The following is a 23,918-nucleotide window of genomic DNA, read 5'->3' as shown; positions in this document are numbered from 1 at the left end:
CTGATACCATCTTCAAATTGATAAATTGTAGTTTTTTCATTCATCCTTTCATTCGTTCATGTACAGAGTATATATAGAGGGTAATCACCATTCTAAGAATGGGAAAGAATGATACAAGGAAATAACAACTAATATCCTAATATCTCAACTTTCCTAATATCTCAATATTCCTAATATCTTAATATTCCTAGTATCTTAATATTCCTAATATCTCAATATTCATAATATCTCAACTTTCCTAATATCTAAACATTCCTAATATCTCAACACTAAATGATATAAGGAAATAATGATATAAGGAAAGCATTCCTAATATCTCAACATATCCTATTCAAGTTCTTCCCCTGGGTTTGTGTCTCCAGAAAAAGAAAAAAGGTGAAATTGATGGCTACTTACACGGTGAGACCAACCAAGGAGACACCGGGAGGCTACGGGTGTTTATCAGACAGTGATCAAGTTAGAGCCATCACTCACGCACCCACCATCTACTTTTACCCACCTGTAAATGTGTCCCTTGAATCGGCCACCGAGATTCTGAGGCACTCTCTGAGTGAGTCGTTGGTGATTTTCTATCCACTAGCGGGACGGTTGCACTGGATTGGTGGAGGCCACCTTGTGCTCGAGTGCAACGCCTTGGGGGCTCTACTCATTGCAGTCGAGTCCGAAGCCAAAATCGATGACTTTGGAGACTTCCGACCAACCCAAGAGATCCGAGCTCTCATCCCTTCAGTGGATTACAAGAAGCCAATCTATGAACTACCATTGCTTTTGGTGCAAGTCACCAAGTTTAGCTGTGGTGGCATGAGTCTGGGCTTGGGAATAGCGCATACCATCGCAGATGGCCTTGGTGCATTACACTTCATCTCGGAGTGGACTAAAATCGCCCGTGGCGAGCAACCCAACAGCCCACCATTTCTGGATCGATCAGTTTTACTAGCCCTGGAGCATTTGAGTGCACCAGTGTTTGATCATCCAGAGTATAGTACTCAAGCCCTCTTGATTGGGAAGCAGGATAACATGGAAGAGCGAAAGAGAGAAACCGCTACACTCATGTTAAAATTAAGCAAAGATTAAGTTGAGAAACTGAAGGACAAAGCCAATAAGGATCGGAGTGCTTCCAACAACAAGCGCCTCTACACCAGGTATGAGGCTGTTGCTGGACACATCTGGAGGAGTGCGTGCAAGGTACGTCAGCATGAAAGCCAGCAGCCAACAACATTATCTATCATCGTTGATGCTCGCAATCGCATGGAGCCATCATTGCCACCCAGATATTTCGGAAATGCTACTTTTCGGGTAACTGCTGAAAGCACGTACGTCAGGGGAGCTGGTCTCCAAGCCATTAGGCTATGCTTCAGGTAAAGCACGACAGGCAATAGAGAAGGCAACGCATGAATATTTACAATCATTTCTTGTGTATGTGAAATGTCAGGAGGATGTAACTCAGTTCAGGAATTTCCACACCGTTGGATGCGCCAAAGGAGCATTCTATGGGAACCCTAATCTTGAGATCACTAGCTGGGCCAGACTGTCCATTTGTGGGGCGGATTTCAGGTGGGGCCGGGAAATTTAACAGAAGCAATTGGCTACGATGGGAAGGTTTTCCTATTTCCGGGCCAGGGCTTAGACGGATCATTCCTTGTTGCATTGAGGCTGCAAGTACGCCACATTGATGCTTTCCAGAAATTCTTCTACGAAGATATTTAAGCTTATATTTGGGGTTTTGCTTTCTAATGAAAGATTATATTACCGCATTCAATAAAGATGGCAGTGTTTTTGTCACCTTAATTTTATTATGATGGTGTTGGGAGTTTTGAATTAGAAAGGTCATTTTCCATTTAAATATTCATTTTGGCCTTACGTCTAAATTACTTATCAAAATAATTTCCTTTTTTTTGCCAAAGTTTTTTTTTACTTTTATAATATTTTCTTTTAAATTTATTTGAAACTACAGTTATAGTATAAATTTAAAAATCATATTTTAAAATATTAGTTTCTGATTTGTTGAAAATATGATTTCAAACTAATTTTAAAAAATAACTTTTTGTTTAATTCTCACCCAAATTCAGTAAAGAAAATAATAGAATAGAAAATAATTTTTTTCTTTTTCTTTTTCCCAATTATTTATGATATTTAACCCATTCTTGTTAACAAATTCATATCCTCTAGAGATATGAAGTGATCTCTATTAGAGGAAACCTCAAGTCACTAATGTCATTTTTAGTTAATTGAATATAGAATGAGATGGGATAAGAGAATGGATATTATATGTGATACTGTCAAAATAAAATACTTTTAAAAGGGGTTAGTCTATCATGAGATACAAAAAATAAAAAACAAATAAATAAAACAGAGTTAGCCGATCACCAAATGTGCTAATAAGGGATATCCTCATAATCTATTACCATCAAGTAATGCCAAGTACGAATAACTCCTCACAAAGTGCATGCCAATTGATATTTGTAGTACTAGTAACAAGATGACCATGTACACGTAATCCAAATAAGATGATTACATCATGTAATGTGATGGTCATCTCACCAATTAGCATGTGGAATGTGTGTCTCTAGGCACCACCTCTCCACTAGTATAGTAATTAAAGGCCAATCAAGCTGAACATGACCCACTTGATGAAAGGCAAAAAATCTTGACTATAAAATGTATGATCGAATATGATCATCCAAAACCCACTCTCAAGGGAACTTGTGTCGACAAGTCAAAATAGTACCCATATCTGGATCAACAAGAATGATGGATGATTGATGTCGTTGACAAGTAAGCTCATGTGGTGTAATAACTCTGTACAAATTATTGAAAATCAACTAATCGACAATGATAAGCAGCAAGAATGTGCGAACATTGTCATCCTAATAAAAATGTTTTACTATATGTGCAATACCCTATTTAAAGGTTAACATGATATGTGCAAGTTTTCTTATTACTGTTTCCAACATAGCGTCTAGTTTTAATGTGAAAATTTCCCTCCACATGATCATACAAAACAACCTCATGTGAACCCACCTTAATGACTTTAGCCTTTATCTCAATGTCAATATATGCTCTTACCTGACTGTAAAGTAATTGCTAACCTAATAGAAAGTTAATTGAACTAAAGTTGTTATTGGTAAGTTATTAGTTCCTTTAAGGATACCATTAAAAACTTTAGACATGTTAGTTGTCATAATCCCATAACTCCACCCACCACCATGTGAGAGTGCCCATTTTTCAAGAGGAATCTACTCCAACCAATATCTAGCCTCAACATTTATTCACCCAATTGTATCCATGTAAGAAATAAATTTTTTGACTTTCCTCTCCATAGCAAACCTACATATGAGATCCTTTAAAGTCTTATCTTTGAACCTTGTATTGAAGTTACTTATTAAATAACACATGCAAAATCTATGATAAGAATCTGACTTTGTCCATCTTGAATAAGTCTCATTTACAGTAGCTATAATGTCGGAATGACGATAAGAGATCAGACACAAGCCTTTTCTTTGTGTTACTCCAACTTTGATACATGCCAAAAATCAATTCCAACTATTTGTATTATTTCCTTCTATAATGACAAAGGCAAGTGGAAACAATTGGTTATGACATCACATCACATCCCATAGCAATCATCAAATTCCCTTTATATTTTTCAAACAAATATGTCTCATCAATACTAAGAAATGGTAGATAGTGAGTAGACCATTTAATAGATGACGAGAATGCCTAAAAAACACGCTGAAAATTTTCTTCATTCAGGTTATTTCCAAGAACCATTTTGGAATACACAATACATTCAGGATTTGACTACTTCAAAGCAAGGAAGAACTGGGGTAACTTTGCATAAGACTTGTACCAATGACCAAATAATCAAGTCATTGCTTTCCTTTTTTCCTTCATTGCTTTTTGATAAGAAATTTGGTAACCAAATTGTTTGGCAACAATAGCTTGCATTGTAGCAATTGTAATAGTCATTTGTATACTCTGACACAAATCTAGAATCCAACTATGAATTATTTTGATTAATACATGGATTGACATGTGTACGAGGACCTTTGTATTTTATGATTCTAAACATACTCATATCTTTCACCGCCATTGCCCTTTGTCACCATTGACGCTCTAATGTTTTTTTTTTTTTTTAATTTAAGAACTAACAAACTTGTATTTGATCTATAAACATAAACTCTTGTTGTGACTTTATTAAATACATCTTCACAGCATGTTGCAAATCTGCTTTTAAGGGAAATATTTGGCCAATTGATAACTCCCTATCAACATTTCCTAAAGTTGGATTTTTCATGGAGTCCAATCTCTTACAACACAAGTAATTACTCTGTCTATATTTAAAAATTGTGGTGTAGGTGGCATATGGTATGAAACGGGTGCAAATGTTGTTTCTAGGTTTTCATTGGAGATATAAACTTGGGCCATGTGAGGAGGCAACTAGTGATATGTTTTTAACCTCAAACTCAATCTCGGGATCATTGGACCTATCACCAACTTCAAGGTTCACATATTTTGTGCTTTCACATTCCACAACTGTTGGACCATCACCAAATCAATATTTTCTCTTTGTCCACAATTTTGATCATGATTAGGTAAATGAATCTCATCTATATCGATTGCATCATCTTTATCATCTTCCTCATTAGACATTTTCCTCATCAACATCAGTATCACCTGTTGACAACCATGTCAAATGACCTATTTCATTACTCAAATGATAATGATTGGGAGCTTGCTCTATGAATAATTCAACTTAAGACATTCCATACTTCAATGACACTGTAAACATACATGCTATTGTTCGATCATTTTTTACCACTGATGGTTGAAAGTTTTTCATTCCAATTGGATGTCAACATTTCAAGACTAACTGATAGTGTCTGTCAACACCAATGATATCATATATCATGTTCACCAACTCCACAAAGGTCATATGAATAGGCATATTTATAGGATCAATCTCTACATTATTTCCAATATATCTCAAATTTGTTTTTATCCACAAAATTGTTCCATTCCAAAAACATAACACTTCTACTGTGGAATCAATCATAATTGCCTTCACATACATAATAATAAAAGGTTATTACATCAAAAATAATATTCATTCAAGTAAAAAATTATACTTTAAATCAGTGATTCATAAAAGACAAGAATAAACCAAATAAATATTGAAATGGAACAAAGCTTCATGTCAAAATACCAAGTTCAACTCAAATGAAAGCAATTTAAGTATGGACATTTTCATAAAATTTATAGGAAATTTATGTCATTAGCCAACACAATCAACAATAAGATCAACAAAAAACTAATAACAAGAAGTTTTTTTTCTTTCACTTTTTGGAACGTTTGTAAAAAGGAAAACCATACATCAAAATAACCATACAACAATGAACATTTAGGATTATAAATTATTTGTGTATCAAAACATATTTTTATGGTGACATTGAACCTAAATCAAAGTGTGAATAACATTTTTTTCAACTAAGGAAAATTAAGTTCACTAGCATCAACTCCATCAATTTCATCAAATTTAACAAGTTTAAAGAATTTTAAAACTTGAATTAAAAGTCATGAATTAAAAAGAACAAAACTTAATTAATTTAATTATAATAAAATACTTTCTTTTATATGATAAGAAGGAATTAAAAATAAACAACCATCAACTCCATCAATTTCATCAAATTTAATAAATTTTTTTAAAAAAATAGAAATTTAATTAAAAGAAACAATCTAAAAAAGAACAAAACTTAATTAATTTAATTGTAATAAAATACTTAATTTTATATGATCATAAAGAATTAAAAATATACGACCATTACACTGAAATGCCACTTTACCCACTGAATAGCTATTTATAATATTCAAAATGATATTTTTTTTTAAAACTCCATGAAATTTTTGTTAAAATTCACTTGGTGATATTAAATATAATTTATTAATTCCATTATATTTCATACTCATGTAAAATAACCTTAGTTATTTGAATTTCTTTAGATTGGCAATAAAACTTTTCTAGGTTATTAAATGGTTAAAATCATTCTGTGGACCCCGCATTTCGGCTCATGCGTTTCCTACTATTTGGCGAGCTTGATTTTGATTTGAAAAAATTGATTTGTTGATTAAAAATGACTTGGAGTCACCACTTATTTTTGTTTTATTTTTAAAAGGGTAAACAAAATAAGAAAGAAAAACCCTAAGTGCGACTCTTGGTTGCTACGAAAAACTGGATCGGGATCGGGGGTCAGGTTACTTATCGGGAAGGTACGGTGAAGACCATAGCACCCCTCTAAGTCCCTAAAGTCGGGTCTCTACTGATAAAATGAAGCTGATGTGGCAATTGATGAGTAAATCAATGAATATCCTGAATGATCATGCACATATGAGAATCGGAACATGTATAGTGCATTATCAGAATGAGAGTGTATGCGTACCTGGGCCACGAGCCACAATGCGCTATCAAGAAACGGAGTTAGCACACAATTAATGAATACGGAATATAACTCATACATATCGAAGTGCAAAATGAAGATCATACAAAATACATTAAGTACAACAGTTGATAATCAAAAGGGATTCAAACATCGAGCCCCCACCAAAACCCAATTTATTGTTCATGAATTAGTCTTATAAATTTTGTGTTTTGGATTTGTGAAGAATTCATTTTTGCTTATGTAGAATCAAGAAGATCAGAAGTTTATTTACGAATCGCAATGGAACTAAAACTATTCGAGTGAAAACTGGATTCTTGGAGTTTATTTGAAAATTGGAGTGTTCGGAATTAAATTTAAGAATTGGAATTTTGGATGTCAAATTTGGAAGGGATTGGAATTTTAGAAATTGGAAATTAAATTCAGAAGTCGAAAATTTTAAAGAATTGTTTAAAAATAGAATTTTTAAATAAATAAATAAACTATTAGAATTAAATAAATTAATATGAATATGGAAATTTTCAAGATTAAAAATTTAATTTGTAAATATGAAGTTTTAAAGAATTTGATTCAAAATGGAGTTTTGAAATAAATAAATAAATGAAATACTAATAATTAAATAAATTGTTGGGAATACGGGAATTTTCGGGATTAGGAATTTAATTTGAAAATCAGAAGTTTTAAAGAATTACAATGGAGTTTTGGAATAAACAAATAAAATAATAGTAATTAAATAGATTAATGTGAATATTGGAATTTTTGGACATAGAAATTAAAATCGGAAGTCGGAAATTTTAGTGAATTGTTTAAAATGGAATTTTAGAATAAATAAATAAAATAATAATAATTAAATAAATTAATGTGAATATTGGAATTTTTGGATATAGAAATTAAAATCGGAAGTCGGAAATTTTAATGAATTGTTTAAAATGGAATTTTAGAATAAATAAATAAAATAATAATAATTAAATAAATTGATGTGAATATTGGAATTTTGGATATAGAAATTAACATCGAAAGTCGGAAATTTTAATGAATTGTTTAAAATGGAATTTTAGAATAAATAAATAAAATAATAATAATTAAATAAATTAATGTGAATATTGGAATTTTTGGATATAGAAATTAAAATTGGAAGTCGGAAATTTTAATGAATTGTTTAAAATGAAAATTTTAGAATAAATAAATAAAATAATAATAATTAAATAAATTAATGTGAATATTGGAATTTTTGGATATAGAAATTAAAATCGGAAGTCGGAAAGTTTAATGAATTGTTTAAAATGGAATTTTAGAATAAATAAATAAAATAATAATAATTAAATAAATTGATGTGAATATTGGAATTTTTGGATATAGAAATTAACATCAAAAGTCGGAAATTTTAATGAATTGTTTAAAATAGAATTTTAGAATAAATAAATAAAATAATAATAATTAAATAAATTAATGTGAATATTGGAATTTTTGGATATAGAAATTAAAATTGGAAGTCGGAAATTTTAATGAATTGTTTAAAATAGAATTTTAGAATAAATAAATAAAATAATAATAATTAAATAAATTAATGAGAATATTGGAATTTTTGGATATAGAAATTAACATCGGAAGTCGAAAATTTTAATGAATTGTTTAAAATGGAATTTTTAGAATAAATAAATAAAAATAATAATAATTAAATAAATTAATGTGAATATTGGAATTTTTGGATATAGAAATTAAAATTGAAAGTCGGAAATTTTAATGAATTGTTTAAAATAGAATTTTAGAATAAATAAAATAATAATAATTAAATAGATTAAAGTGAATATTGGAATTTTTGGAATTAGAAATTAAAATTGGGAGTCGAAATTTTAATGAATTGTTTAAAATGGAACGAAAATAATGATTAAATAAGTAAATGTGAATTTTGGAATTTTTGAAATTGGAAGTTTTAAAGAATTGATTTGAAATGGAGTTTTAAAATAAATGAATGAAATATTAGTGATTAAATACATTGAGATGAGTATGGGAATTTTCAGGATTAGGAGATTAAATGCGGCAATCAGAAGTTTTTAAGAATTGATTTGAAATGGAATTTTAAAATAAATAAATAAAATACTAATGATTAAATAAATTAATGAGGATACAGGAATTTTCGGAAATTGAGGTTAAATTTTTAAAGATCAGAATTTTGAAGTGACGTTTTAAAGATTGAATTTTTGTAGATAAACGAAATAGAAATGAATAAGACGATAATGATAGTGATAAAATTTAAAGTTCGAATTTTCAGAAATAAATAAACAAATAATAATGGAGGATTAAATCTTGATGATAAGAATGGGAAATTGGAATGAATGAATAGATATACAAATGAATAACGTGGTATGAATATGCATAGGAACGAAATGATAAGGAGAAATAATGGGCTTTGAAGATGGGTTTAGGATAGAGGCTACGTGAATTGGGGCCTTTAGGGATGGGCTTAGGTTGAAGGAACCTCAAGGATTGCTCGTGGGCTTGGGGCGACTGGGTGGTGCATGGTGAGAAGCCCAAATTCCATTCTATTGGGCTGTATCCTTAGCCTTCCTTTCACATTTCAGGCCTGGAGGTATGCCCTCCAGCATGCATTACTCCTAAACAGCCTCCATTTGCCCACCCGAGGATGGCGAGGACGAGTTAGACGAAAGAAGGCGTCTCGAGATAGTAACGTAAGAGGTAGCGGTAGATTCGACGACGTGAGGCACTACAACAAAAATAATTTATGGTGTCACTATTTATGGTATCACTTTTTAAATAATGACACCATATGACTTAAAATTCATAAAGGTGACACATCATATAAAAAATTTTAATTAGGATAGATGATATTAATTTTAAGTTTAGTGTCAGTTTTAAAAAAGTGACACCATATAAAATAAAAATTTTAAAATATTATAACTAAATGGGCCCACTTTGAGAATAATGATAGTATATAAAAAAAAACTCATTGTTTCCACATTCCCACAATCCAAAAAAATCTCATTTCATAACCCATGACCATAACTTTCTTCTACCTCTCTTCTCACACCCATAATTCACACACAACTGTTCTTCTCTACTTTGTGGACCCTCAGGTAACCCAAAATCTCTTATATCTATCATTTTTTTTATTAATGCCAAAATATTTATTAGTACAACTGATTTACATTCATTGATTTGGTATATTTGTAATGTAGATTGTGTAAATATTGTTTTTTTTTATTGAGTTGCAGGAAAGTAAAAATTAGGTTTAACATTCCACCATATCTTTTGTTTCATTGTTAAATCCATAAACCCCAAAATGAATGAAAATAAGATAAATGAATGATTTTTTAATATCTTTCATACTCAAAATGAGGGATAAACATTTTACAGTATGAAATTTTCTTTTGATCTTACAAGAAATTTCTTTTGATAAGATTTTTTGTTTGTTTTCTAGGAATATTATAGTATATTGTGATGAGGATATGTATCGGTGATATTTGAAAAATAATTTTTAGAAAATTATTCTCAATATTGTCATCTCCCACAAAAGGAAAAATGAAATAGTTTCCATATCATGTTGGAGTTGGTTTAGAATGTTGGAATTAACAATGAGAAATTAATTTTATTTTCTATTTATTAATGTAAATGAATTGTTTTTTAAAATTTAAATAGGAATGAAAATTTTTATAATTATAAAAATGATCAAATCTCATATTTTGATTTTTTTTTTTTTAATTCTTTTACATGGTATTATGGTTAATATATCATCTTGTTCTATTCATATATATTTTTTTAATTCTTAAAATATGTTTTTTATTTTTTATTTGTACCTTCTTTTCTTATTGTTTTTATATGCGTTCACCAAAATTTAGAGTAATTTGATATTGATGATGAAATTTCCCTTTCAAGGTTAAAAAAATTCTATAAAATCCTTTTATTACATAAAATTTCCTTCCATAAAACTTTTTTTTTTTTGAAAAAGATATTTTATAATTTTCTTTTGATTTTCTATGAAATTTCCTTTAATTTGTTTATTTTCTAAGAATATTATAATATGCTGTGATGAAGATATTGGTTGGTAACATTTGGAAAATAATTTTTGAGAAAATTATTCTCAATATTGTATCTCCCTCAAAAGGATTCTAAAAATTTGTTTTATTTTTGTCTTCTTTTCTTATTGTTTTTATATGCATTGACCAAATTTTGGAGTAATTTGAGATTGATGATGAAATTTTCCTTCCAAGGTTAGGAAATTTCTATAAAATCCTTTTATTACAAAAATTTTTCCAATCCCTTCCATAAAACTCTTCATTTCTTCATTTTTCTTTTTTCTGAAAAAGATATTTGATAATTTATTGATCTAAAGAATATCAAAAGTAAAATTTAAAATATTGAATATCTTTTCCTTTGATGTTTTTAATATTTTATTATTTTTATTTGAACATATTTTTCATATCCAGATTTGTTATTAATTATTTTAATTAGAAAAAATAAATATTAATTGGAGTTATGATTGAAAAATTAATAATTTTTATGAAATGTTCTTTAATTCTTTCTCATACTAATTTTTCTCTTAACATTTTTTAATAATGAATTAGGTTTTTTGTCTTATATACACAATCTTCAAGGTTGTTATAATATCATGTCCTCTCATATTAGTAGTTGAAAACATTTTTATATTTTGTTACTAAAATTTTATTTTATATAATTGAGATGAAATTTAATGGACATTGTTATTTCACAAAATGAACATTAAAAATTGAAATTAAAAAAAATCCTTCCAAGAAATAAAAAATATATAAAAAGAATTAAATGTTAAAAATGATTTTTAAAAGCACAATGAATTATTAAAAAATAAATTTAAAAAGTGCAGATTTTAAGTGGAAGATTACTATTTTCTAAAATTTTAGATTTATTTTTTGATTTTGTAGTTTTGCTTTATTTTTTATTTTCTTGAATTGTTTTTATTTGAGTTCAAATGTGACTGTTTTGTTATGAGATTCATTAAAGAGATAATTGTTGATTCTACAATTATTGTATTAAAGGTTTTACTCATTTAATGAATTGTACTTAGTTTCATACTTCCAATTATTATGATATTAATGTTATTCTCATTTGATTTCAGTTTTATGATAAATAAATAAAAAACATATTCTCCAGTAGAATTTGATGAAATTAGAGGAGAATTAACTTCTTTTGTGTTATAACTAATCATGAATCATATTGATAAATCATGATCATGCATGGTGAGTCCCTTAGTTGTTATATGAATTTTCCATTGGTATTGTATAACATTACTTATTCTTTACAAACTATTTTTATATCAAAATGGGAAAAAGAAAAAAGAAAACATTAGTACTTAGATTTGTTTATTTTTTATAACATCAATTAATTTTTATTTTCAATAAAACTCTAAATCTCATTAAACTATGAAATGCATGTATACACTATTGGGAAGACATTATGAAGAATAAAAAGAAAGGAGAAAGAAACAACAACATTTTGGGTTTTTAGATGTGACTTTTATGCCATACATTATAGGACATCAATGTTACTTTATTTGGTATTGAGAATTTTGGGTTTTTGGATGCAACTCTTGTGTCATTTTATGATTAGCCAATTTTATACATATGAAATGCAGGTATACATGAATGTTGGAATGCTTAACATTTCTAAATCATATTTTAATATGTATTCACTTTTCTTTTTTAGCTTCGGTGGGTTTGATGTACTATCATTTTGTAAACATTTTATATACAAATATCACTGGATGATGTAATGTATTACATGTTAATCCATAAGTATTATGAAAATATAAGTTAAATGTGATATAATTATTATATTTATGGACAAAATATACACAACTTGATCTTATTAGTTAATAAGCATTACAAAAATCAATAGGCTAATTAATAAAAACAACCATATCTTCCATAATCATTTACAATGATGTGACACCATAACTCAAAGGTGATGCATTTAACGTGACACCATAACTAAAAGGTGATGCATTTAATATGACACCTTATATATCTCATGCAACTCTATATCAAATTAAGTATAACTAAAAATATATGGTGTCGCTTCTGAATGTGTCACTATTTATCTGATTTGATGTCGCTTCCAAATACGTCACCAATTGGTACCCTCTATAGTGTCAGTGGATAAGGTGACGTTATGTTGTAGTGACACCCTATATTTATAATGACTTATTATAAATGCCACCATATCTCTTTTTTCTTGTAGTGAGTGGTGGGTTCGACAGGATCGTGGTGGCAGAAACGGCGATGGTAGTGGCAATGGCAGTGGCAGTTTGATCCAATGGAGCAACCGCGACCATGACTGGCGCCACCCCGGATGCTGCTATCCCTGTGGTGGGATCTCATCACGCGAAGTATGGGCTGGAGCCTTACGCTCGCTGGGAAATCTTTCAGGGCTTCGATCACATAACGCACCATATGGATGGAAACCTCTCATTGCTGCTCCACCCAAGTCTATACTGCCGAGGCTGCTTCACCTAGTACCGCGACATGAGAGCCACGATTCCCATGGAGCCTCTCAGAATCCCACGCCCTTACCACTCCGGCAAGTTCTGTACTATGAAACGCCTCGCCCTCATCCACTCAAAGACGGAGGAGTCGCTGTTCGGAGACCTGGAGCATTGCCGGCAAGCCTTGGTCGGAGACCAAATCGGAAGTCGTTTCTACAATGAGTTAGGGAGCTGACTTCCATCTTGAGTGTATGGAAAGCATCATCAGATTATCCAATGGCGGGATTCCGGAGGATCAGATAGTTGGAATCCCAGTGAGTCCCAGGTTCAAGTTTTAGAAATGGGTCAGTCAGAGTCTATTCCGTTTAAATTATCTCCATCACGTATAAGAGATAGTATCCTTTTTCCTGGTAAGGTTAGCAACCTACGAGCATCTCGTGAGGGTGCATAGAAGGTGATCCGTTCACGAAGTCACTTCTCCAGTTTCGATAACTTGGCCATCGATGACCTCATTCCCACAACCAACAAGGAACAGAGCAACAAACAGAGGGAAGAAACCACAGGAAACAAAACATGATTTTTATATAATCTACCTCACTGTGCGTCCTCGGAGGGTGGTGTCACCCAAGGTAGAGTTTTTCATGATTAAATTATACTAATAAAGAGAGAATTAATGACTCAATCACTCACCCACAGACAGTCTTAAAATATATTTTTTTCTTCTTAACACCCAATACTTTTTGCTTACATGTTTACATTGAGCAAGGAAGTTGTTGGACCACTTAATGACTTTAAATAATTTAATTTCTTATATTATGAAAAACATGAGAAAATTATTTAGTCAAGTAAGTCCAAGATCAAAAAATCTCTAGTGTGTTTTGTACCAAAAAAACATGTGCAGACATGTGACCCAAAATCCTCCAAAAATATTAAAATACCATTGTCCATAAACACCAACATACAAACTTACAATAAATAATAAATATTACAAAGAATACAAATTTAAGCAGAGAAAAATAGAATGAGAGAGACAACAGCCTTAACACACTATGGATCCAATAAAAAAAAACCCAGAAATTCACAAAGACAATGATAACAGTAAAATGCTTATTTCTATTTTTTTTCATTTCTAACTTGTAGGTTGCAGTCTACACCTTATCTATAGGTGAAGACCTTAACCATGAAATTCGAAATCTAAAATGAAGGAAAAGTGAACCTGAAAATGTGTTTGGTCATCAATTTAAGGGAAAACCCAAGTGTTTTTGTTTGGTTATAGAGAAAACTTTACATAATAGTAAGCCAAAAGGAAGATTGGGATCAACCTAAAGCTTGATACTTTGCACCTCCGACAATATCTCTCTCATAGTGGGGCAAGGGTTTAAAGAGAAAAAGTTGAGAGAGTGAGAATGGGATGGGAAAAGGGAGGGGAAAGTGAACTAAAAAAAGAAAAGAAAAGAAAAACTTTGTGCCTACGTGGAAAGATGAGTGTCATTTTGAATAATAGTTTCACATGGAGCCCAAATTAACTTTATATATGGATAGAAGCTCATTTTGGCCCAAAACTCGTTCTTATCTACCAAAGATATGAAAGCAATGGTTTGTCACGATTCTTTCCATTTATTAATGCTTTTTTTTTTGTTTTTTTAAAAAGTAAATTCTTTATATTTCTCCATTGTTACATTGTTACATCATTGTATTAAGCTCGAGAAGTGGCATGCCTAAGTATTCTTCCATTGTTATATAGAGGAAGTGAGCAAATAATTAAGCAGCCTAATATAGATTAAGGTGGTGTTTGTGTTTTGATTGAATAGAAAAAACTATAATATTTGATTTTTCTCTTCAGTTAAAAGTAATCAGCCAACATCAATCAATATAACTAAAATAAATTTGTTGTCAATGAGATCAATTTAATTATGGTAATTGATATTTAATAAGTTACTTTTAACTTAATAAAAAAAATCAAATATTTTACTTTTTTCTATTAAATCAAAAAACAAATATCACCTAAGTTAGTTTAAACCCTGATCGCATTTATGAGTCTACAATGTACACTTCAACTTACAAAATTTTAGTATATGCATGTTTAGGTTATGATATTTATTTGCTTATTTATTTATTTATTTATAATATTCTAACCAATGATACGAAGCTTTCATTACAACTTTTTACGACGTAAAAAATAAAAATGAAAAAGAAAAAGAAAAAATGGGGGTCTTCTCTTCCATGTGGGGTATAGTTAAGGATGAAAATATCGGTAATCACGAATATATCGGTACTTCGATTTTATGGATATATTGGATATATCGGAGATATATCGGTGGATATTTTGGAAAAAAATATCGATAAGCCTAAAATTGATCAAAACTTATAAAAATATAAGAAAATTTTCAGAAAAATGTAATTAGAAGTATAATGATATTTTTAAGTTGTTCTATTAAATAATTTGATATATGTATAATATGATTTATCATATTTGATAATAATATTGTATGCATCAATAAAAATATGAATTTGATAAGTGTACATTTATTATTAAATTACATCAAATATTATTTCATAATAATATTATGATATTTGACTATAATATGTCTAATTTTAAAATATATATTAATATTAAAATTATGATCCATTTAATTTAATTGTATTAATAATATAAAATAAATTGTGATATATGTATAATTTTTTAATATTTAATTAATTATTAATGATATTAAAAACACTATGAAGAAAATTATCATGATAATTTTTATATTTTTGGTAATCAATTAAAAGAAATTTTTGCATTTAATTATAAAATAATTATAATTAATTGGTTCTTTAAAATATTCTTTTAATCTTTTCCTTATATAATGACTTTAAATATTTAACAAGGTGCATGATATTTAACAAGGGGCAAGCTTGCCGTAATGGTAAGTGAGCTGAACCTTGGTTTGGGGTTCGGTGCGTTTGACTGTTGTTGACCCACATTGACCATATGATATATAGGAAAAAATTGGCGATTTATCGCCAAATAAGCCGATATATCGTGAGATATCACCGATTTTTTGGGATTTCTCTCGAAATTTCATTGGATCGATATTTCTTCATAAAATATCATATCGATATCCTCCGATACACAATATATCAGCGATATATCACCGACATAGCATGATATTTTCTTCCATGGGTATAGTTTGGTCCTTTCTATCTTTGAAGAGGGGTTGTCTCGGGTTATCTTCATTGGCTGAAAATTTGAACACATCAAGTCTCCATACCTTATATGCATTTCACCTTTTGATGCACTCCCATCACTGCATTCAACCAAATCCAATGGGGACAAACTTGGTTACTTTTGTTAATGATGATTAAACTTTGGTTACTTTCCTATGATTTACACTATTTTTTAAAATTTAAAATTGATGGAATAATTAAGTTAGTTGAGAAGTGGGTTAGGTATATTATAGATAAAATTAATTAAAAAAGAATAATCTTTTTATATAATAAAATTAATTCAAAAAAAATTAAAAGAATTTTTTTTTTCTAAATATTTTTTAATCTAAAAAAGAAGAAAAAGTATTTCCAAATCTTTCTAAGATTCTTAAGTGTGCTAAATTATTTTTTTTTCTTTTGTAAAATATGATTTTAAAATTAATGTCAAGTCCACTAGATTTTTTCTAATTTATTCTTATTGTGAGAGTTATTCAAAAAATTCATATGTTTAAACTTTAAATTATTATTCTTTATATTTAGCCTGTAACTCTAAGATTGTTCATGAATTTTTTTCTTGGGTTCATGAATTTGTATCTCTTCAAGGCATTGAAGAGTCCATGAAGGAGCGAAGTGGTGCTACATCACAAGGATCAAATTAGGTGTAAATTCTAAAATGTAAATTTTAAAAATAGAAACCATAAGATAAATCGATGTACTTCTTCTTCATATTTAATGGATTATAACTCTATTCTTTCTAATTCAATGGTTTTTACATTCACGTATAATGAGAGATTTTGTGAGTGGTTTTTCATGCAAATTACTATCTTCTTGTGCGATTGAATTTCTCTTCCCATTGTACAATTTTTAAAGAAAAATTAAAATCTGACCTGCAAGATATCCACCCCCATATCCCCATCTATATATATATACACACACACGCGTGACACACGTGTATTTGGGTTGAACATTAGTTAAATAAATGTATATTGCCATTAGATTAGGGTTGAAAGTTAGGTTGCCATTAGATTAGGGTTGAAAGTTAGGTTGCCATTATTGCCATGCGTGCTATATATATCTCCTATATTTACAAGGAAGGCATATAAGGTGCTGCAAATCGCTTATCCTATCCAAGTTATTTCTCCGGGTTAGGGTGTCTCTCTCCAGAAAAAGAAAAATGGTGAAATTGATGGCTACTTACACGGTGAGACCAGCCAAGGAGACACCGGGAGGCTACAGGTGTTTATCAGACTGTGATCAAGTTAAACCTGTCAATCACATACCCATCATCTACTTTTACCCACCTGTAAATATGTCCCTTGAATCGGCCACGGAGATTCTGAGGCACTCTCTGAGTGAGGCGTTGGTGATTTTCTATCCACTAGCAGGACGGTTGCACTGGATTGGTGGAGGCCGCCTTGTGCTCGAGTGCAATGCCTTGGGGGCTCTGCTCATTGCAGTCGAGTCCGATGCCAAAATCGATGACTTTAGAGACTTCCGACCAACCCAAGAGATCCAAGCCCTCATCCCTTCAGTGGATTACAACAAACCAATCCATGAACTACCATTGCTTTTGGTGCAAGTCACCAAGTTTAGCTGTGGTAGCATAAGTCTGGGCTTGGGAACATCGCGTGTCATGGCTGATGGTCTTAGTGCATTACCCTTCATCCAAGAGTGGGCTAAAATCGCCCGTGGCGAGCAACCTAGTAGCCCACCATTTCTGGATCGGTTAATTTTGCTAGCCCCGGAGAATTTGACTGCACCAGTGTTTGATCATCCAGAGTATAGTCCTCAACCCCTCTTGATTGGGAAGCAAGATCAGATGGAAGAGCGAAAGAGAGAAAGCGCTACACTTATGTTAAAATTAAGCAAAGATCAAGTTGAGAAACTGAAGGACAAAGCCAATAAGGATCGGAGTGCTTCCAACAACAAGCGCCCCTACACCAGGTATGAGGCTGTTGCTGGACACATCTGGAGGAGTGCGTGCAAGGCACGTCAGCATGAAAGCCAGCAGCCAACAACATTGTCTATCATCGTTGATGCTCGCAATCGCATGGAGCCACCATTGCCACCCAGATATTTCGGAAATGCTACTTTTCGGGTAACTGCTGAAAGCACGTCAGGGGAGCTAGTCTCCAAACCATTAGGCTATGCTTCAGGTAAAGCACGACAGGCAATAGAGAAGGCAACGCATGAATATTTACAATCATCTCTTGTGTATGTGAAATGTCAGGAGGATGTAACTCAGTTCAGGAATTTCCACACCGTTGGATGCACCAAAGGAGCTTTCTATGGGAACCCTAATCTTGATATCACTAGCTGGGCCAGACTGCCCATCTATGGGGCGGATTTCGGGTGGGGCCAGGAAATTTACATGGGCCCAGGAGCAATTGGCTACGATGGGAAGGTTTTCGTATTTCCCAGCCGGGTTCAAGACGGATCATTCCATGTTGTATTGAGGCTGCAAGTACGCCACATTGACGCTTTCCAGAAATTCTTCTACGAAGACATTTGTCTTCAAAAACCACCTTTACTTAATCCTTCATTATAAAATAAAGATAATGTTGCAATTTCCCTTGGATCAGTTTTTCTTTGGTAGATCTTGTTCAACAAAGCTACTCTTTATCAAGCCAAAAATTTCTTTTATTTCACTCTGTATTTTCTATCTGATTTTTCAGACTCTTTTTCTCCTTACACAAAAATGAAAAAATGTTGTCTTCAGAATTACGCACTCTCTAAAAAATCAAAGCTCTTCACTCTGCTCTCTCTTTCCCGTTAGAAGAGAATATAATAGAAAAAGAAACTAACTAATCATTTCAGATAATGAGTGGTCACACTTATAACAGATAAATACAAATAACTGAAAGATAAGATGGTAAAGTTCGTCCTTTCCATGTATGGGTCGTTTCCATGTCTACGTCAAAGTCAGGTTGTCTATGACTCTCAGGTATTTTGATTTGCCAATTTCCTGTGGCTGAAATTAGAACAGCCCAGCTTTCGGCCCCGTTCCTTGTCCTGGCCCAGCTCAGCAGAAATTTGTCTGTCTTTTAAGGCAGAGTGCGCTGCCATCACTGCATTAAGGGTCTACCTACATGCCGTGTACTCCCTTTTTTTTTTTTCTTTTTTTGTTTTGAGGGCAGTATCCAAAAACACCTTCGTTGCCTTATCATTTTCCCAATAATGCAAGTAGCACAACTCAGCGACACCAAATAGAAAGTACTGATGTTAAGTGCCAATAATGCAAATAGTGCAACTCAACGACACCAATAGAAAGTACTGATGTTAAGTGCCAATAATGCAAATAGTGCAACTCAACGATACCAATAGAAAGTACTGATGTTAAGTGCCAATAATGCAGAGTTTTGGCTCAAAATGACCATTTATATATAAAAAAAATATTGAATTGAAATTTATGCTTGAATTAGCCTTTTTTTGTACCACGTAAGAGCCATGTCACAGAATTATTTTTTTTTTCAAAATTTTAGTAAAAGTCTCAATTAGCAACTAAGACTTCATTTTTTAACTAAAACCATAATTACCAATAGAGGCTTCAGTTTTTGAACTAAAACCTCAATTGTCAATTAAGGTTTCATTTTTTAATTAAAGCCTCAATAGACAACTAAGGTTTCATTTTTTAATTAAAGCATCAATTGTCAACCGAGGTTTTAATTAATTTTTTTTATTTTTATAATTTAATTAAAAACTATTAAATTATAATTTATTATTGAAATTAAAAATATATACTTTAATAATAAATTATTTATATTTAAGCTTAAGAATATAACATTAGTCCAACAAACATAAATTGATAAATAGAAGATATTATAAATCAATATTTTATTTATTAATAAATTTATATAACATATAAATAAGATATAAAATTATATAATTTATTAATTTAAGATATTTAATTTGTTGTTTTTTAATATATTAATTTATTTATTTTATAACAAATTTATCTTTATCGAAATAATAGTATACTCCTAAGCCACAATTGCCAACTAAGACTTTAGTTAATATTTTCTTTTTTACTTTAAAATTTAATTAAAAACTATTAAATTACAACTTATTATTGAAATTAAAAATATATACTTTAATAATAAATTATTTATATTTAAACTTAAAAATCTAGTATTACTTCAATAAACATAAATTGATAAATATAATACAATAAATTAATAATCTTAAAATAATAAAATTATATGACATACAAATAAGATATAAAATTTTATAATTTATTAATTTAAGATATTTAATTTGTTTTTTTAAGATATTAATTTATTTGTATTATGAAAAATTTATATTTATCAAAATAATAGTATACTCTTAAGTTTCTATATTTAGATTTTTTGACAAAATTAGTTAATGAAAATTAATTAGAAAAAGCCTACTTCAAAATATAATTTTTAGTAGTTTCATTAAAGTCACAAAAAATATCCCTTAAACATTTATATGCTGGAAAAAATATATATATATAATCTCATATGCCTCCAAAGGAGAGAACTTATGAATAAATTTGATATAATACAAATAAATTAATATCTTAAAAAAATAAATAATTAAATATCTTAAATTAATATATTATACAATTTTATATCTTATTTATATGTTATATAAATTTATTATTTTAAGATTTTTAATTTATTAATAAATAAAATATTCATTTATAATATTATATTATCTATCAATTTATGTTTGTTGAAGTAATACTAGATTCTTAAGCTTAAATATAAAAAATTTATTATTAAAATATATATTTTTATTTTAATAATAAATTATAATTTAATAATTTTTAATTAATTTTTAAAGTAAAAAATAAATAAATAACTAAAGCCTTAGTTGACAATTGAGGCTTCCATTAAAAAATGAAGTCTCAATTGACAATTGTGACTTTAGTTCAAAAACCGGAGCCTCGGTTAGCAACTGCGGTTCCAGTTCAAAAATGAAGCCTCAGTTGCCAATTGAGGCTTTAACTAAAATTTTGAAAAAAAATATTTATATTTATATAACATGGCTCCTATGTGGCACAAAAGAGACTAATTTAAAGATAAGTTTCATAAAGTGGTTAGATCCAATATTTTTTTTATATAAATGGGTCATTTTGACCCAAAACTCCAATTATGTAAGTAGTGCAACTCAATGACACCAAATAAATAGTACTGGTGTTAAGTGCAATAGTTGTTCCTTGATGGCCACTATGTTCAACCATAGATTGAAAAATCAGTTTTTATCGGCGATATTTCGTCAATATATCGGATATCTAACGGCCCCAAAAGAATATTGAGTATCGATTATCAAATGGGAGGAATATCGAAAAAATATTAGGAAAATCGTCGAAATATTGGTTTTGAATCAATAAATGGGCGAAAAAATCAAGCGTGAAGCGACGCGCGGAGGAAGCCTGTCAAAATATCAAAGATATATCGGCGAATATATCAGATATATCTCCGATATATATGGGAAATATCGAAGATTTTTTTGAAAGCTTTTTTTTCTTTAAAATTTATCATTTTTTTATTTTTCAACTATTCATTTTTAATTTATTTTTATTTTAAATTTATATTATCATTTTATTTTTAACTAATTTTTATATTTATCTCATTAATTCTATTTTAAAAAATTACTATCACTTCATTCTCTTTTTTTTATCCGTTTAAATTGATTTAATTTTAAATATTTTTATTTTAAAATATTAAAAATATAATTTTACTCAAAAATTTCTACAATATAAAAAAATTAATGAAGCCCAAATCATGCCCATATTAATTTAAGTTAATAAGTAAATTAAATTTATTCGGTAAAATGACTTAATAATATGACTTAAAGTAAAAAAACAACTTTAAATAATAAGTAAAAATAATTAATTTATTCTTAAATTTATATTTTCATTTTTACCTTTTTATCCTCATGTGTCCTAGTTACTTTTACCATCTTTTTTGCTATTTTATAACCTTCGTTATTACTTAACTTCTTTTACCCTAGCTATAATTTATGAGAATAAATATGTCAATTTGATTATTTAGAATAAATTTTAAGCTAATTTTATCAAACAACCTTAATATTTTAAAAGTAAGAGTTAAATAATAAGTTCTAAGTCAACAACTTAAATATAATATGATATAACTTAAAGTCAACTTAAATCATTAAATAATAAGTTTTAAATTTTACCAAATACGTCCCAAATATAGAACTTTATTTCAAGAGTACTAAAAATATGAAATGAATTACTTGAATTTGAGTGCAAACAAAATAATTTCTTTTTTTGTTTTCCATTTTTAAACATATATAACATGAAAATGATAAGTTTGACTTTTCATAAAATAATAATAATAATAATAATAATAATAATAATAATAATAATAATAATAATAATAATAAAACTTAAATGATTTAATTTTTTTTCTTAAAGTAGAAATTTTAGAAACTTTACGTAAAAGTTATGTTTGCATTATCTACTTAAAAATTATTTTGATAATAAAAAAATTTAATACCTTAATTTTTTAATTAATTTTAAAAATCATTATATTTTTAATTTTAGCTCTAAAAGTTTTTGTATTTATATATAAAAATTAGGGTTATTTGATTAAAGAGTTATTAAAAACTCAATTTTGAATATTTAACCATTTATCTTTTTTGACCTTATTTTGATAAAAATATCCTCATTCTTTTTTTTAAAAAAGTAAATAATAATTTTAAAAAAATTACATATAAATACTTGAAATGATAAATGATAATTATATATTGATTACTACTCAAAAACCACACATTTTAGATACTAATTCTCATGAGTTTCATACCTTTTGAGTAGTAATTATGTCTAATATGCCCAAGTAATACATTGCTATCCTTGTAAGAGATACTGATGGTTTTTTGTTAAGTTTTGGAGATATTTTAAGGTGATTTTTGAAGCATTGAGTGACAAATGAAAAATGGAATGGAGGAGGGTACACAATGTGGATGATGAGGAAGAGGAAATGCACTTAGACCAAGCTTTGAAGCTGAATTGAAGGTTGTGGAGGTGGATTAAAAATGAAGAAATAGGATAAATTGCAAGGAAGAGTTGAAAAAAAAAACATGTTTTTCAATTTCGCATGACCATGCGAAATTTTCGCACAGTCATGCGAAATGAAACAGAATGGACTTTGGCTGCAGCACACCAAGGGAAAAATGAAAATTGATTTCGCATGACAATGTGAAATTTTCGCACAGTCATGCAAAATGCTCCAGGAAGACAAAATTCGTGTTGATGCATTCTCTACTTCGCACAATCGTGTGAACTTGTTGGGGCTCATGCGAAACCATATTTTCTCCAGATTCCTTGGTAAAGAAGCCTCCGGAAGACCTTTTAGATGATGTCAAGTGTCCACTTGACCTTAGCTTATAAATAGAAACTTGATTAACTCATTTAAAAACTTTTTATACATTTCCTAATTGTGGAACTTTTTAGATTTCTTCTCTCTATATAATTCTCTACTTTCCTTCATTTTCTCTGTAGCCAAACATGTCTTGTGAGATCAAATCTCCAAGCATGAGTGGCTAAATCTCGTTTTTCTCAGAGGAGGGAGGATCTAGAGGCAAGATTTATGGTGAATTAAAGAATTGAACTTGAATTGCAAAGGTAATTTGATCCAATTGATTGATTAATTGAAGTTTGAGGATTTTTCTCTTCAAATTGTTTTGGATGATTACTATAATGCAAGCTAAGTAGATTCATCAAATTCTTAATGCTAGATTTGATGAGATTGAATAGTTGCATTGTGTGAATCATTGGAAGATAATTTAAGATGAATTGAATATATGATTTGAATTGATCTTTTGGATTA

General features: G+C 29.5%; 2 protein-coding genes across 2 annotated transcripts; both read left to right on the top strand.

Annotated features, from left to right (window-relative positions):
• The first annotated feature begins 384 nt into the window (after positions 1-384).
• Positions 385-13,131, top strand: LOC117924753 (spermidine hydroxycinnamoyl transferase-like). The gene is made up of 4 exons (XM_034843470.1): positions 385-1,052; positions 1,143-1,296; positions 1,433-1,554; positions 12,666-13,131. The coding sequence occupies exons 1-4, from the start codon at positions 385-387 to the stop codon at positions 13,129-13,131; spliced, it is 1,410 nt and encodes a 469-aa protein (XP_034699361.1).
• Positions 13,132-17,192: 4,061 nt separating this feature from the next.
• On the top strand, positions 17,193-18,746 carry LOC117924570 (spermidine hydroxycinnamoyl transferase-like). Its single transcript, XM_034843227.1, has one exon. The coding sequence runs from the start codon at positions 17,273-17,275 to the stop codon at positions 18,644-18,646; it is 1,374 nt and encodes a 457-aa protein (XP_034699118.1). The 5' UTR covers positions 17,193-17,272; the 3' UTR covers positions 18,647-18,746.
• Positions 18,747-23,918: the final 5,172 nt, after the last annotated feature.

The sequence above is a fragment of the Vitis riparia genome, chromosome 11, assembly GCF_004353265.1.
Source record: "Vitis riparia cultivar Riparia Gloire de Montpellier isolate 1030 chromosome 11, EGFV_Vit.rip_1.0, whole genome shotgun sequence".
NCBI lineage: Eukaryota > Viridiplantae > Streptophyta > Magnoliopsida > Vitales > Vitaceae > Vitis > Vitis riparia.
The sequence above is the reverse complement of the archived record's forward strand: the minus strand, read 5'-3'. Positions and strand labels throughout refer to the sequence as shown.